Below are 11921 nucleotides of genomic sequence, written 5' to 3'. Positions count from 1 at the left end.
AATATGCTACTTTGACCCAAATTGTTCTTTGAAAAACTCACCTGACCCTCTCTCAAGGCATTCATTAGTCAGTGACCCTTTCTTACTACCATGGCTCATTTACATTTTAACTCGGAGATCTCACATAGTACCAGACCCAAGTCGTTTAGTAAAGATTTGACTAATTAATTAATTAGTGACACATCTAGATTCAAAGACCCTACCAAAATCTTTCAGATCCACTTACCTGACACCCTGACTCTTTGCCTCTTCAGTATTTTTCCTAAGGATTACCAAAGTGCAGAGGTCATTGGGACTTTCCAGGATTTATTGTTCAGTGTCTCAGGACAGTGTTTCCTCAAATGTCTGATTATTTGGCTTTTAAATATAGATTCTCAAGATCCATCAGTTCCAAGTCCAGATACACACCCTTGAAAACTGAAGGCAGAAACTCAAATCGATTCTTGCCAGTGTTCATACTGGCATTAGCATTATGGTATGAACAATAGCTAAAAGATGAAAACAGATGAATGGATAAAAGGAATGGTATATATACATACAATGAAATATTATTCAGCCTTAAAGGGACTGAAATTCTGATATATGTTGCAACATGGTTGAATCTCAAAAACATTATGCTAAATGAGATAAGCCAGACACAAAAAGATAAGTGCTGAATGATTCCACTTACATGCGGTACCTAGAATAAACAAAGTCACAGAGACAGAAAATTGAACAGAGGTTTCCAAGGGTTGGGGTGCTGGGGGGAGGAGGAAGAGGAATTGTTGTTTAATGGAGACAGAGCTTCTATTTGGGATGATGATAAATTTCTGGGAATGGTGTGTGGTGTGATGATTGTATAATATTGTGAATGTTCTTAATGCTACAGAATTGTACATTTAAAAATGCATAAGATGGTAAATTTTGTCATATATATTATTGTGGACATGTATGTATATCCACAATAATATATATATTAGATATATAATATATATCCACAATAAAAATATAAACAAAAATAAAATAAAGTAAAATTGTTGTAATTTTTTTTCATAGTAAATTCTCAGCCTCTTTTCCTGGAGATACTGACTGGGTAAGTCTGGAGTAAGGTGGGAAGCTATACATTAACACTAGATCCAGATGATACTTTTGATAAAGCTTACCTTTTGAAACATTGCTTTAGGGAACCGTTCCCAGAAGATTGTCCTAGAGACCACCAAATTTAGAACTTGTGAAAAGTCCAAATTATCAGACCCAAACCCAGACCTACTGAGACAGAAACTTGGAGATGAAACCCAGAAATCTTTTTAAACAAGTACTCAAGCTCATCTTGGTGCAGGCTAAAGTTTGAGAACCATTACCTAGTGACTCCTGGGACCCTTCACCACTCAACCATCTGCTTAACATGAATACTACAAGTCATTTATCCCCAAGAGGAGATCTAAGAAAGCCTGAAGAGATTCTTCCAAGAGAAAAAGGACCCAGGAGAGAGGAGTCACAGCTGGCCCCACTGTTACTCTCCCAGGGCATAGGAATTGGCAGGTCAGAGACCCTTTCTCCTGTGGGGTCTCTGCCTTTGAGGAGTCAAACTAATCAGAGAATGGAAAATCCATTGATCAATTTGTCTAACAAGCTTCAGAGGGGATTCAGTCCCCAGGACCACAAAACCTGTAACACACTGACTTATAGTCACTAAGGCCCATGTACCACTTTCAAGACACACAAGCCTTCTCTAGGAGAAATAAGTCAGGCCCCGTATTACATGCCTGCTCTGTATTTCTTCTCTTTTGGGAAACAAATCTTTCTTCACTACCCACACTCCATGAGAGAACAAGATCCAGGAGAGTTGGCCCCTGTGGTGAGCTTACTTTGCCAAGCATGCATAGCCTAGTAAGTGTTGTGGGAAATAGGGAAAAGATGTGTTTGGAGAGAAAAAACATTGACTACTGTTAAGCATATAGCAGGGACATCATGTGATATCTGTGCAGAAGGAGCTCTAGTGGCCAGTTGCTTCGGAGGGTGAATGGGTACACTCCTTGTTCAAAGTTGCGGTTGTGAGTGAGTTTTTACATTGGTTGCATGTTATTTGGATGGGTGATTGATGGAGATTATAAGGATGAGGAGGAAGAGACAGAGCACCCACTCTTGGATACCATAGGACTTTCCAGAACCACACTGTGCAGTGACACTGCTACCAGTGGGAGGTGTACCAATGGATGCCTCAGGTACTAATAGACTTTTACCATGAGGTATCGATTTGTTTTCTCCTACCTGGTTCCAAAACCCCAGAGTCTCCACCTTCACTCAGCCTAGACATATCCTTTCTGAATCCTTCTTTACCACCTTCATTTGTTGGGGAACACCTCCTGTTTCTTCAAAAGGACCTGTCCTTCTTCTTTCTTCATCCTTATCTGTGTTTCTTATAGAGATTTTCAAGAGTGAAGAGTCCGTGTTCCCTGGTATCCAAGGTTATGGTATATAAAGATGCAGGGTGGATAAGGGGGGACAGAGAAGCACACAGGAAGATCCAACATCCAGTCCCCCCTTGACATTCTACCCTTTTGCTCTTGGAACATCCTGGGAGATACTGAAACTTGCAAGTCACTATCTCATAGTTCATGTGATTGCACTTGGGTATCGGGTCTCATTCTTAAGTAGGGACATGGAATCATTAACAAGACATTGAACTAACTTATTCACCTCTTCTGGCCTTTGTTCCTCTTCCTAAAACAAGTAGCTTTGTCCCTTCAACATTAAAGATGTGATGATTCCCAACCCTATTTCCTTTGACCCTAGTTTTGCCTGCCTTAAATCTATCTTTAACTCCAGGCACCAGAGAAAATTGTGATATGGATCATGTTACATGTCACAGGTACTACATGGCCCCTACCTTTTATCCATTATTTTTTTCAAGGTTCCCAGAGATGTGGTCCCTGTTCATCTCCAACCTCATTTTCACTGTTCCCATGTCCCACCTTGTGCTTCAGCAGATTGCTAAGAGCACTCTGTCCCATGCTGCTTTTTGCATATGGACCTTTTCCCTTGCTACCTTCTGTGCCAGATAAGCCCAGACTCAATCATCAACATAGACAACTCCTTGCCCAGGGATCTCTTCCTCCAGGAATACCCCCCTGACTCCATCACTTCAGGCTAAATTTGGGGCTCCTTTCTGTACTTCACTTTGCAGACTGCCTTTATCTTAGCATTTAATTCACTGTATTACAATGTTAGGTTTCTGCATCCATTAATGTCCCTGGGAGGTGGAGTTCCTCAGGACAAAACCACATAATTAATCGTTTTATCCCCAACAACAAACACTGAGTCTATCCCAAAGTAGCCCTTGTTGCTCTGGACACTAGAAACAGAAAACAAACATGTATTTGGTACATGAATAAAGGGGAAAGTACAAATGACAAGTGGTTGTATCCTCCACCCTTAATTTCTAACCTCTGGCCCTAAGATAAAATGTTTCTGATGTGTGGGAAACTCTTCTTAAGATGCACACTATTCCTCATTTCATGACCCATTTGAAACACAATCCAGCCCCTATAGGAAATAAAATTGTTTTCCTTGATTCTAATCCAGTTGATGATGTTAATGCACACAACATACTCTAGGGAATAACCAGAAGTGTGGGCATTTCCTGTGCACTCTCTGATATACTGCTCAACAAAACAGATCTGAAGGCAAGAAAGTAAGCCACACTTACTAGAGGTCAAGGTAATCTTTGGGGGAACCAGGTGGTGGGTATTAGAGAGGGCAAGGATTACATGGAGCACTGGGTGTGGGGCAAAAATAATGAATACTGTTATGCTGAAAATAAATTTAAAATAAATTAAAAAAAATAAAAAATAAAGATGAGTCATGATCCTCTCACCAGAACTCAGCAGAGATGATTGCAAACTGCTCACCCCACCAAGGGTCAGAACAAAGATGTTCATTCATAGTTAATCAATCTGCCTCTGATGTGATCATTTTTATCATTCAGAGACACTATCTGTTTTGGGATTTTTGCGAGTTTTCTTTTTTGAGATAAAATTGGCATGTAACATTATATTAGCTTCAGGTGTACAACATAATGATTCATTATATTGCACATATAGGGGTGTCTGAGCGGCTCCCTTGGTCGGGAGTCTGCCTTCAGCTCAGGTCATGATCCCAAGGGTCCTGGGATTGAGCCCCACATCAGGCTTCCTGCTTGGTGGGGGCCTACTTTCCTCTTTCTCTGGAGCTCCCCCTGCCTGTGCTCAATCTCTCTCTCTCTCTCAGTATCTCTGTCAAATAATTAAATAAAATTATAATATATATAAATATATAAAATATAGCATATGTATTATTTGATGAATTAGCAAAATAATTCCAGTTAACATCTGCCACTACACAGTTACAAAGAAAAATTTTCCTTGTGGAAAACTTTTTTAAGACTTTGTTTCTTTGTTTGACAGGAAGAGTGAGAGCACAAGCAGGGGGAATTGTAGGCAGAGGGAGATGGAGAAGTAGGTTTCCCGCTGAGCAAGGAGCCGATGCAGGACTTGGTTCTAGGCTTCTGGGATCATGAACTGAGCCAAAGGCAGATGCTTCACTGATGGAGCCACACACTGAGTGATGAGCACCACTTAGGATGTGACTCAAAATTCTGTTTGTGACCTTAGTGTTATTTTATCTTATGGTACTGAAGTGGTTGAAACCTTGATACCTATGTTTTCATTAGACATTTTCACCAATATTTAAGTTAACAGATGAAAGATATTTTGTCAAGCAATAATAATGTCCAGGAAGCATCTGGCTCTGTCCCTCCCTGCAGGATGTTGATGGGTCCTGGTACACTAAGCGTTAAGAATTTGTTTATGTGGTTTATTATTTGGTAAAAACATTCTCTTTTTCTTCCTTTCCTTATTATTGAAGAATGAACCTACATTCTACTCATCCTGAAATAGTCTATCCAGATATTTTAGAGACTCTCAAATTTTCTCACCTCTGAGACCTACGTATCTGACCCTTTTTAGGGTTCCAGACAAGTTGGATAATCCAGATTAAGTTACTGAGGTTCACCGGACTTCATGTTCAATGTTTGTTTTAGAGTGTGTTTGGACCATTTTATCGCTAAGGTCTAACATGGTTCTTAACTTTTTAGATTTGATGATTCTAGATATATAGGATAAATGAGTGTCCCAGAGGCCAATGGACAGGGGTTGATCAACATTATTAAATGTTGCATGGAATGAATAACAGAATGTAGGATTCCTAAACTTTGTAATGTTAAGGCTATTATGCACCATGCTTCCCTTCAAGAAATAAAAATAGTAGAGAGCTTTTGGTGTCTATCTAGTGCCTATTTCATGGTCACTCCATGCTTATATCATCTAGCTGATGAGTTGGCAACATGGAAGCAAGAAATCAAACAAGTGCTTCAGAATTCTTACTCCTGGGATTTTCCCAAGACTCAGTGCCTCAACCCCTTCTCTTTGGTCTGTTCTTATCCATGTACCTGGTCACCATGCTTGGGAACCTGCTCATCATCCTGGCCATCAGCTGTGACTCCCACCTCCACACCCCCATGTACTTCTTCCTCTCCAACTTGTCCTTTGCTGACATAAGTTTTATCTCCACCACAGTCCCTAAGATGCTGATGAACATCCAAACACGGAGCAAATCCATCACCTATGCAGGCTGCATCACCCAGATGTATTTCTTTATGGTTTTTGGAGGTATGGACACTTTTCTCCTCACTGTGATGGCCTATGACCGGTTTGTGGCCATCTGCCATCCCTTGCACTACCCAGTCATCATGAACCCACAGCTCTGTGGCCTCCTGGTTCTCATGTCCTGGTTCATCAGCTTGTCATACTCCCTGACCCAGAGTCTGTTGATACTACGGCTTTCCTTCTGCACCAACTGGGCAATTCCACACTTTTACTGTGAACTTGCTAAGGCTCTCAGACTTGCCTGCTCAGACACATTGGTCAATCATATCCTGCTATATATAGTAACTATCCTTCTTGGCATCATTCCCTTCTCTGGAATCCTTTTCTCCTATACCAGAATCACCTCTTCAATCCTGAGAATCCCATCAAATAATGGGAGGTACAAGGCATTTTCTACCTGTGCATCTCACCTGACTGTGGTTTCTTTATTCTATGGGGCAGGCCTTGGTGTGTATCTCAGTTCTGATGCATCTTCCTCGAGGGGCATGATTGCCTCGGTGATGTACACTGTGGTCACCCCAATGCTGAACCCCTTCATCTACAGCCTACGGAACAGGGACCTCAAGAGGGCTCTACAAACAGTTTTGGGGAGAACAATCTACATTCAGTGATGTGAATGCTCGTCCTGGGTTTTTGAACTGACAGGAAGAGCAGCCCTTGGCTAATGAAATCCTGCCTCTTGATGACATTGAGTTTTACTTCTCACCCAACCTTCATAAGCTACTTTGATCAGAATTGCTTTGCCAGTACTTTTTCTGATGTACCTTAAGCTCTTATGTTGACTACTCTGTTATCCTCACTCCCACTCTCCACATCCCCTCCTTTTACTTTCCTCTTACTACACCTCAGCTTGGATTTCCAATCCAGCAGCCACTTTAAGTACCAATTCAGAATAGTTGCATGAGAATTATGAAGTAGTGAATTTTATCAATAACTATTGCTAGTTCCTTACTAAGCACCTTTGTTGTGCCAGGCTGCAGTAGGTATCTGGAACACAGGAGTGAAGTGGGAAAAAAAGGACAAAAATCTTTGCCCTCATAAAGCATAAATCCAGGATCTCAGTTTCTCTAATCACATTATAAGTCCCAACAGACTATATACACTGATGGATAAATTATTTATTTGGTTATTAGCAAGGTTGAACTTTTCTCCATATGCTTATTGAGTGCATTTCCAAACAATTCTGAGTTTGGGTTTCCAGAGTCCTTCGGCTTTTCAGTGGGTGCCTCCCTGCTGTCCCCATGGAGATACTGGATGGATGAATGCTCCCATTGCTCTTCTCCTTTCCTTGAATTTTCCCATTCCTGAGCTTAGTGTTGGGTTTGTAATTCAAAGAATATTGAATTACATTGAATTGAATATTGAAATACATTGAATATTACATTGAATATTGTAATTCAAAGAATATTATGGGCCATTTCAACTACCTTGTAACTGTTTTAAAATTTTCTCAAATAAATGTTATTAGTAACAAGGTGTCCCACACAGAGTTCCTTGTGAAGCAGACAATTAGACAACGATTAGCACACAGGATGTTTACCAGGCAGTGCTCCTGGAATCAATAACTGGGCAAGGGCAAATGTGTAGTAAGGAACTTGGCCACATCTAAAGAGAATTATGGCTTTGTCCCAGCTCCCAGAGGTGACTTTTAAACACTTTAAATTTCTTAGTGATCTGGGGTGATTGACTATTTGTGGAGGGCCTCATAGACCACAACTCATAGTTTATGCTAATGAAATGGCTGAGGATGGGGGTTGGCCATGCCATAGATACCAGTCATGTGATGAAAAGGCTGGAGCTTTGGGGAAAGAGATATCAGCCAGCCTTAGGAGGGAGGCTGAAAATTGAGTTCAACCATATAGGCCATAATTCAACTAATCATATCTATTAGCAAAGCCTCACTAAAAATTTTGGACGCTGGAACTCAGATGAACTACCTGGTTGGTAACAGTCTTTGAGTATTGTCACAGATATCATCCCAGGAAAAGGTAACGGGTCTGAACTCCAAGGAAAGAAGACAACAAAAGGCTTCACATATGGGATGTTCTAGACCTTGTATTATGTGTATCTTCCTTTGGCTGAACCTAATTTGTATCTTTTTGCTATAATAAAACTGCAATCATAGTATACTGATTCTTTTTTTTAAATTAATTTATTTATTTTCAGAAAAACAGTATTCATTACTTTTTCACCACACCCAGTGCTCCATGCAATCTGTGCCCTCTATAATACCCACCACCTGGTACCCCAACCTCCCACCCCCCTGCCACTTCAAACCCCTCAGATTGTTTTTCAGAGTCCATAGTCTCTCATGATTCACCTCCCCTTCCAATTTACCCCAACTCCCTTCTCCTCTCCAACACCCCTTGACCTCCATGCTATTTGTTATGCTCCACAAATAAGTGAAACCATATGATAATTGACTCTCTCTGCTTGACTGATTCTTAAGTTCTATGAGTTCTTCGAGTTCATCATCAAATCTGAGGCAGTGCTCTCAGTTTGAATCATTCTAGCAAATCATTGAATGTGAAAAACTTCCCAAATTTATATTTAACTGGTCTGATGTGAGAGTGGACCTAGAGACCCCTGAACTTGTGGTTGCTGTGAGAGGGGAGGGCAATCTTGTGGTCTGGCAAATTTGTTGCAACAAGAAAGAACAGTGGAAAAAGTCAAGCCAAACTGAAGTCCATCAAAGACCTCTAAAAACTATCAGGGAGCTCTGGAGTTAAGATGATGTCTTAGAGTTGGCTGGAATTAGGGTAAAGGATAAAAATGTTTACACTCCCAAATCAAACACTTACCAGATGTGGGTTGCCCGAGGAAGGAGGCATGACCTTACTGAGGCAGATCCCTACAGGGGTTGATTGCCGAGGGTTGAGAAACACCCAACATTTGAAGTAACATGTCCCTTATTTCTGACAAGAGATCTTTGTTGGTTGTTGTTGTTGCTGATGTTAAGATTTTATCAATTTATTTATTTGACAGACAGAGATTACAAGTAGACAGAGAAACAGGCAGAGAGAGGAAGGGAAGCAGGTTCCCATCTGAGCAGAGAGTCCAATGTTGGGCTGGATCCCAGGACCTGGGATCATGACCCGAGCTGAAGGCAGATGTTTTAACCCACTGAGCCACCCAGGCGCCCCTTTTGTTGCTTTTAATTGTGAAAAAATTACATAAAATTTACCACCTTAACCATTTTTTAAAATTTCTTTTCAGTATAGCAGTATTCATTGTTTTTGCACCACACCCAGTACTCCATGCAATCCATGCCCTCTCTAATACCTACCACCTGGTTCCCCCAACCTCCCAGCCCCACCCCTTCAAAACCCTTGGATTATTTTTCAGAGCTGTATAGATCAGTAGTAGTAAGTACATTCACAACCATCACTACCATCCATCTCTAGAACTTTTCTACCTTCCCAAACTGAAACTGTCCCATTAAACACTAATGCCCTTTCTCCCTCCTGTAGCTCCTGGCTCCCACCATTCTACTCTCTGTCTCTGTGAATTTGACTACTATATGCCTCTTATATAAGTGGAAGCACACAGTATTTGTCCCTTTGTGTCTAGTTATATAATATAACTGGGGAGAAATTAGATTGAATAGGAAGGATAATCATCATGAAAATTAAGATCACCTCTGTTCTGATAGTTTCTCTCCCATCTATTCCTTGGGAATGGTACACCCCAGTTTTCCTAGGTAAGTTCCAGGAAACTTGATAGCTACTTATTCAAACTCAAATTTAATAGTGTGTCATTTCAGCTTCAGAAGGAAATTCAGTAGTTATCCTATTCACCAAGAAATCTGATCAAGATGGGACTCTGGGAGGCTTAGTCAGTTGAGCATCTGATTCTTTATCTCAGCTTGGGTCTTGATCTCAGGGTTGTGGGTCCAAGCCCCATGTTGGACTCCATGGTGGGGGTGAAGCATACTTTTAAATAAATCTGATCAAGATCATTAAGGCACAGAGATATATTAGATGTTTTGGACTTTAAGGTAGAATTTAGATCCTCCTAACAAATGGCACTGGGTGGGGGGGCAGAATCATAGGAAAATAACAAGATGGGGCACCTGGGTGTTTCAGATATTTACTCTGCCTTTGGCTCAGGTCACGATCAAGCCCCATGAAGGGCAATCACCTCAACAAGGAGCCTGCGTCTCCCTCTGCCTCTCCATCTTCTTGGGCTGTTTCTCTCAAATGAATAGGTAAAATATCTTTTTAAAAGGAGGAAAAAAAAACAAGAGAGGGAGAGTTATGATTATTTTGCAATGATAGAAACAAGACTGCACATGACCAAGAGTCCTGGGCAATGCATAAAAAAGTGATAGAAGTACATATTATACACATAATCCTGCAACGACTATGATTTAAGTGGAGAGTCCAAAATAATCCCCCATTTCCATTAGAGCTATGCTAACAGGAATAGCTGTATAAGCAAAAAGCAGAGATCCATATGAGTATATATACCATGTGGCTGCAGATTCAGAATTTCTTGATGTTGTTGATTCCCTGCATGTTCCAGTTCTATAAATCCAGAAAGATTAAGACAAATGCTGATATTAGACTGTTCTGCTGAACATCCCCCACAGTGCCCTCTTGATGTCCTTGTTCCTCAGGTTGTAGATGAAGGGGTTCAGCATAGGGGTGACCACAGTGTACATCACCGAGGTGACTGCACCCTTCCTGAGGGAGGAGGAGATGGATGAACTGAGGTACACTCCAATGGCTGTTCCATAAAACAAGCAAACAACCAACAGGTGGGAGCTACAGGTAGAAAAGGCTTTGTACTTCCTACCTGTGGATGGAATTCTCAGAATGGAGGAAATAATTCGTGCATAAGAACAAAGGATCCCTGAGAGGGGAACACCACCAAAGATGGCACCAATAAAATACATTAGTATGGTGTGGATGGAGGTATCAGAGCAGGCAAGGTGGAAGAGTTGTGGTGCATCACAAAAGAAATGATGAATTTCCACATTTGTGCAGAAGGTGAGTTGGGACACCATCAAACAATGAATCTGAGATTCCAAAAGGCTGCCAAAAAATGACATTAGGACCAACAAGCGACAGAAGCATGGGTTCATGATGACTGAATAGTTCAGGGGGTGACAGATGGCCACAAATCGGTCATAGGCCATCACAGCCAGGAGCAGGTTGTCCAAACACCCAAACAGGAAAAAAAAGGACACCTGAGTTAGGCAGCCTGCATAGGTGATAGACTTGCTGTGCGTTTGAATGTTCACCAGCATCTTGGGGATTGTTGTGGTGCTGAAACCAATATCAGCCAAGGACAGGTTGGAGAGGAAGAAGTACATGGGCGTGTGGAGGTGGGAGTCAGAGCTGACAGTCAGGATGATGAGCAGGTTCCCAAGCAAGGTGACCAGATACAAGGACAGGAAGAGCCCAAAGAGAATGGGCTCCAGTTCTGGATCATCTGAGAGGCCCAGGAGAAGGAACTCTGAGACAGCTGTTAGATTCCATGGTTCCATGCAGGTGGGACACTTCTCAAAAGAGAAGAGAGTATTGAATACACAAAACAAGTGTAGAGACACCCAGCTAAATGCACCTATTTTGATTCAAGCAATTCACACTTCCCATCGTACATCCCAGTACCTTCAGCAATGTTTCTTAATTGTAAACTCTTCTTAGAACACTTTCCTTACTGGTGACTGAGCTATTTACCTGTTTCTATATATACCCACTATGAAGACATTGAACTAAAGAATGTTAGAGAAACATACAAATGTACAAACATAGAAATACTTAGTTATACTTGGCTTCAGAACTCATATCTGTTGCCAGTAAAAATTGAGTTTTCTTGCTTTCCCTGCATGATCCCATTCCCCTGCATTTCAGCTGCCCAAAGACAAACACTGTCATGAATATGGTAGACATATTTTCCTTTGAATGTTTCCATAATATTAGTATAGATTTATGTATCCATAAACACTTTCTGGAAAAACTAATTTAATACCATAATAATACACATATTGTTTCCTGAGTTCTCACTTACCACAAGAATGTGTTTTAAGTGTCACTGAAGTATATACATCTATTTCAAGCACTTCAAAAGTGGCATAGTATTACCTGAAAGATGAACTTTATTATCTCTTAATTTTTTATTACAATATTTGCTTTTAAAAAATATTTATTCAGAGAGACACACGGAGAACAAGAGTACAAGCAGGAGGAGGTAGAGGGAGAGAGAGAAACTTAAGCTGCCTTCACATTGAGC

The 11921-nt window shown here is 41.0% G+C and overlaps 2 protein-coding genes across 2 annotated transcripts; one reads left to right on the top strand and one right to left on the bottom strand.

The window, feature by feature from the left end:
- Window positions 1-2355: 2355 nt before the first annotated feature.
- LOC123393282 (olfactory receptor 7D4-like) lies at window positions 2356-6295 on the top strand. Its single transcript, XM_045084757.1, has 2 exons — window positions 2356-2374; window positions 5361-6295. The coding sequence occupies exon 2, from the start codon at window positions 5363-5365 to the stop codon at window positions 6293-6295; it is 933 nt and encodes a 310-aa protein (XP_044940692.1). The 5' UTR covers window positions 2356-2374; window positions 5361-5362.
- Window positions 6296-10245: 3950 nt separating this feature from the next.
- On the bottom strand, window positions 10246-11232 carry LOC123393267 (olfactory receptor 18-like). The gene has a single exon (XM_045084738.1). The coding sequence runs from the start codon at window positions 11173-11175 to the stop codon at window positions 10246-10248; it is 930 nt and encodes a 309-aa protein (XP_044940673.1). The 5' UTR covers window positions 11176-11232.
- Window positions 11233-11921: the final 689 nt, after the last annotated feature.

The sequence above is a fragment of the Mustela putorius genome, unplaced genomic scaffold (assembly GCF_011764305.1).
Source record: "Mustela putorius furo isolate JIRA1106 unplaced genomic scaffold, ASM1176430v1.1 tig00000095_pilon_pilon_pilon, whole genome shotgun sequence".
Taxonomy (NCBI): domain Eukaryota; kingdom Metazoa; phylum Chordata; class Mammalia; order Carnivora; family Mustelidae; genus Mustela; species Mustela putorius.
This window is presented reverse-complemented; position numbering and strand designations above follow the sequence as displayed.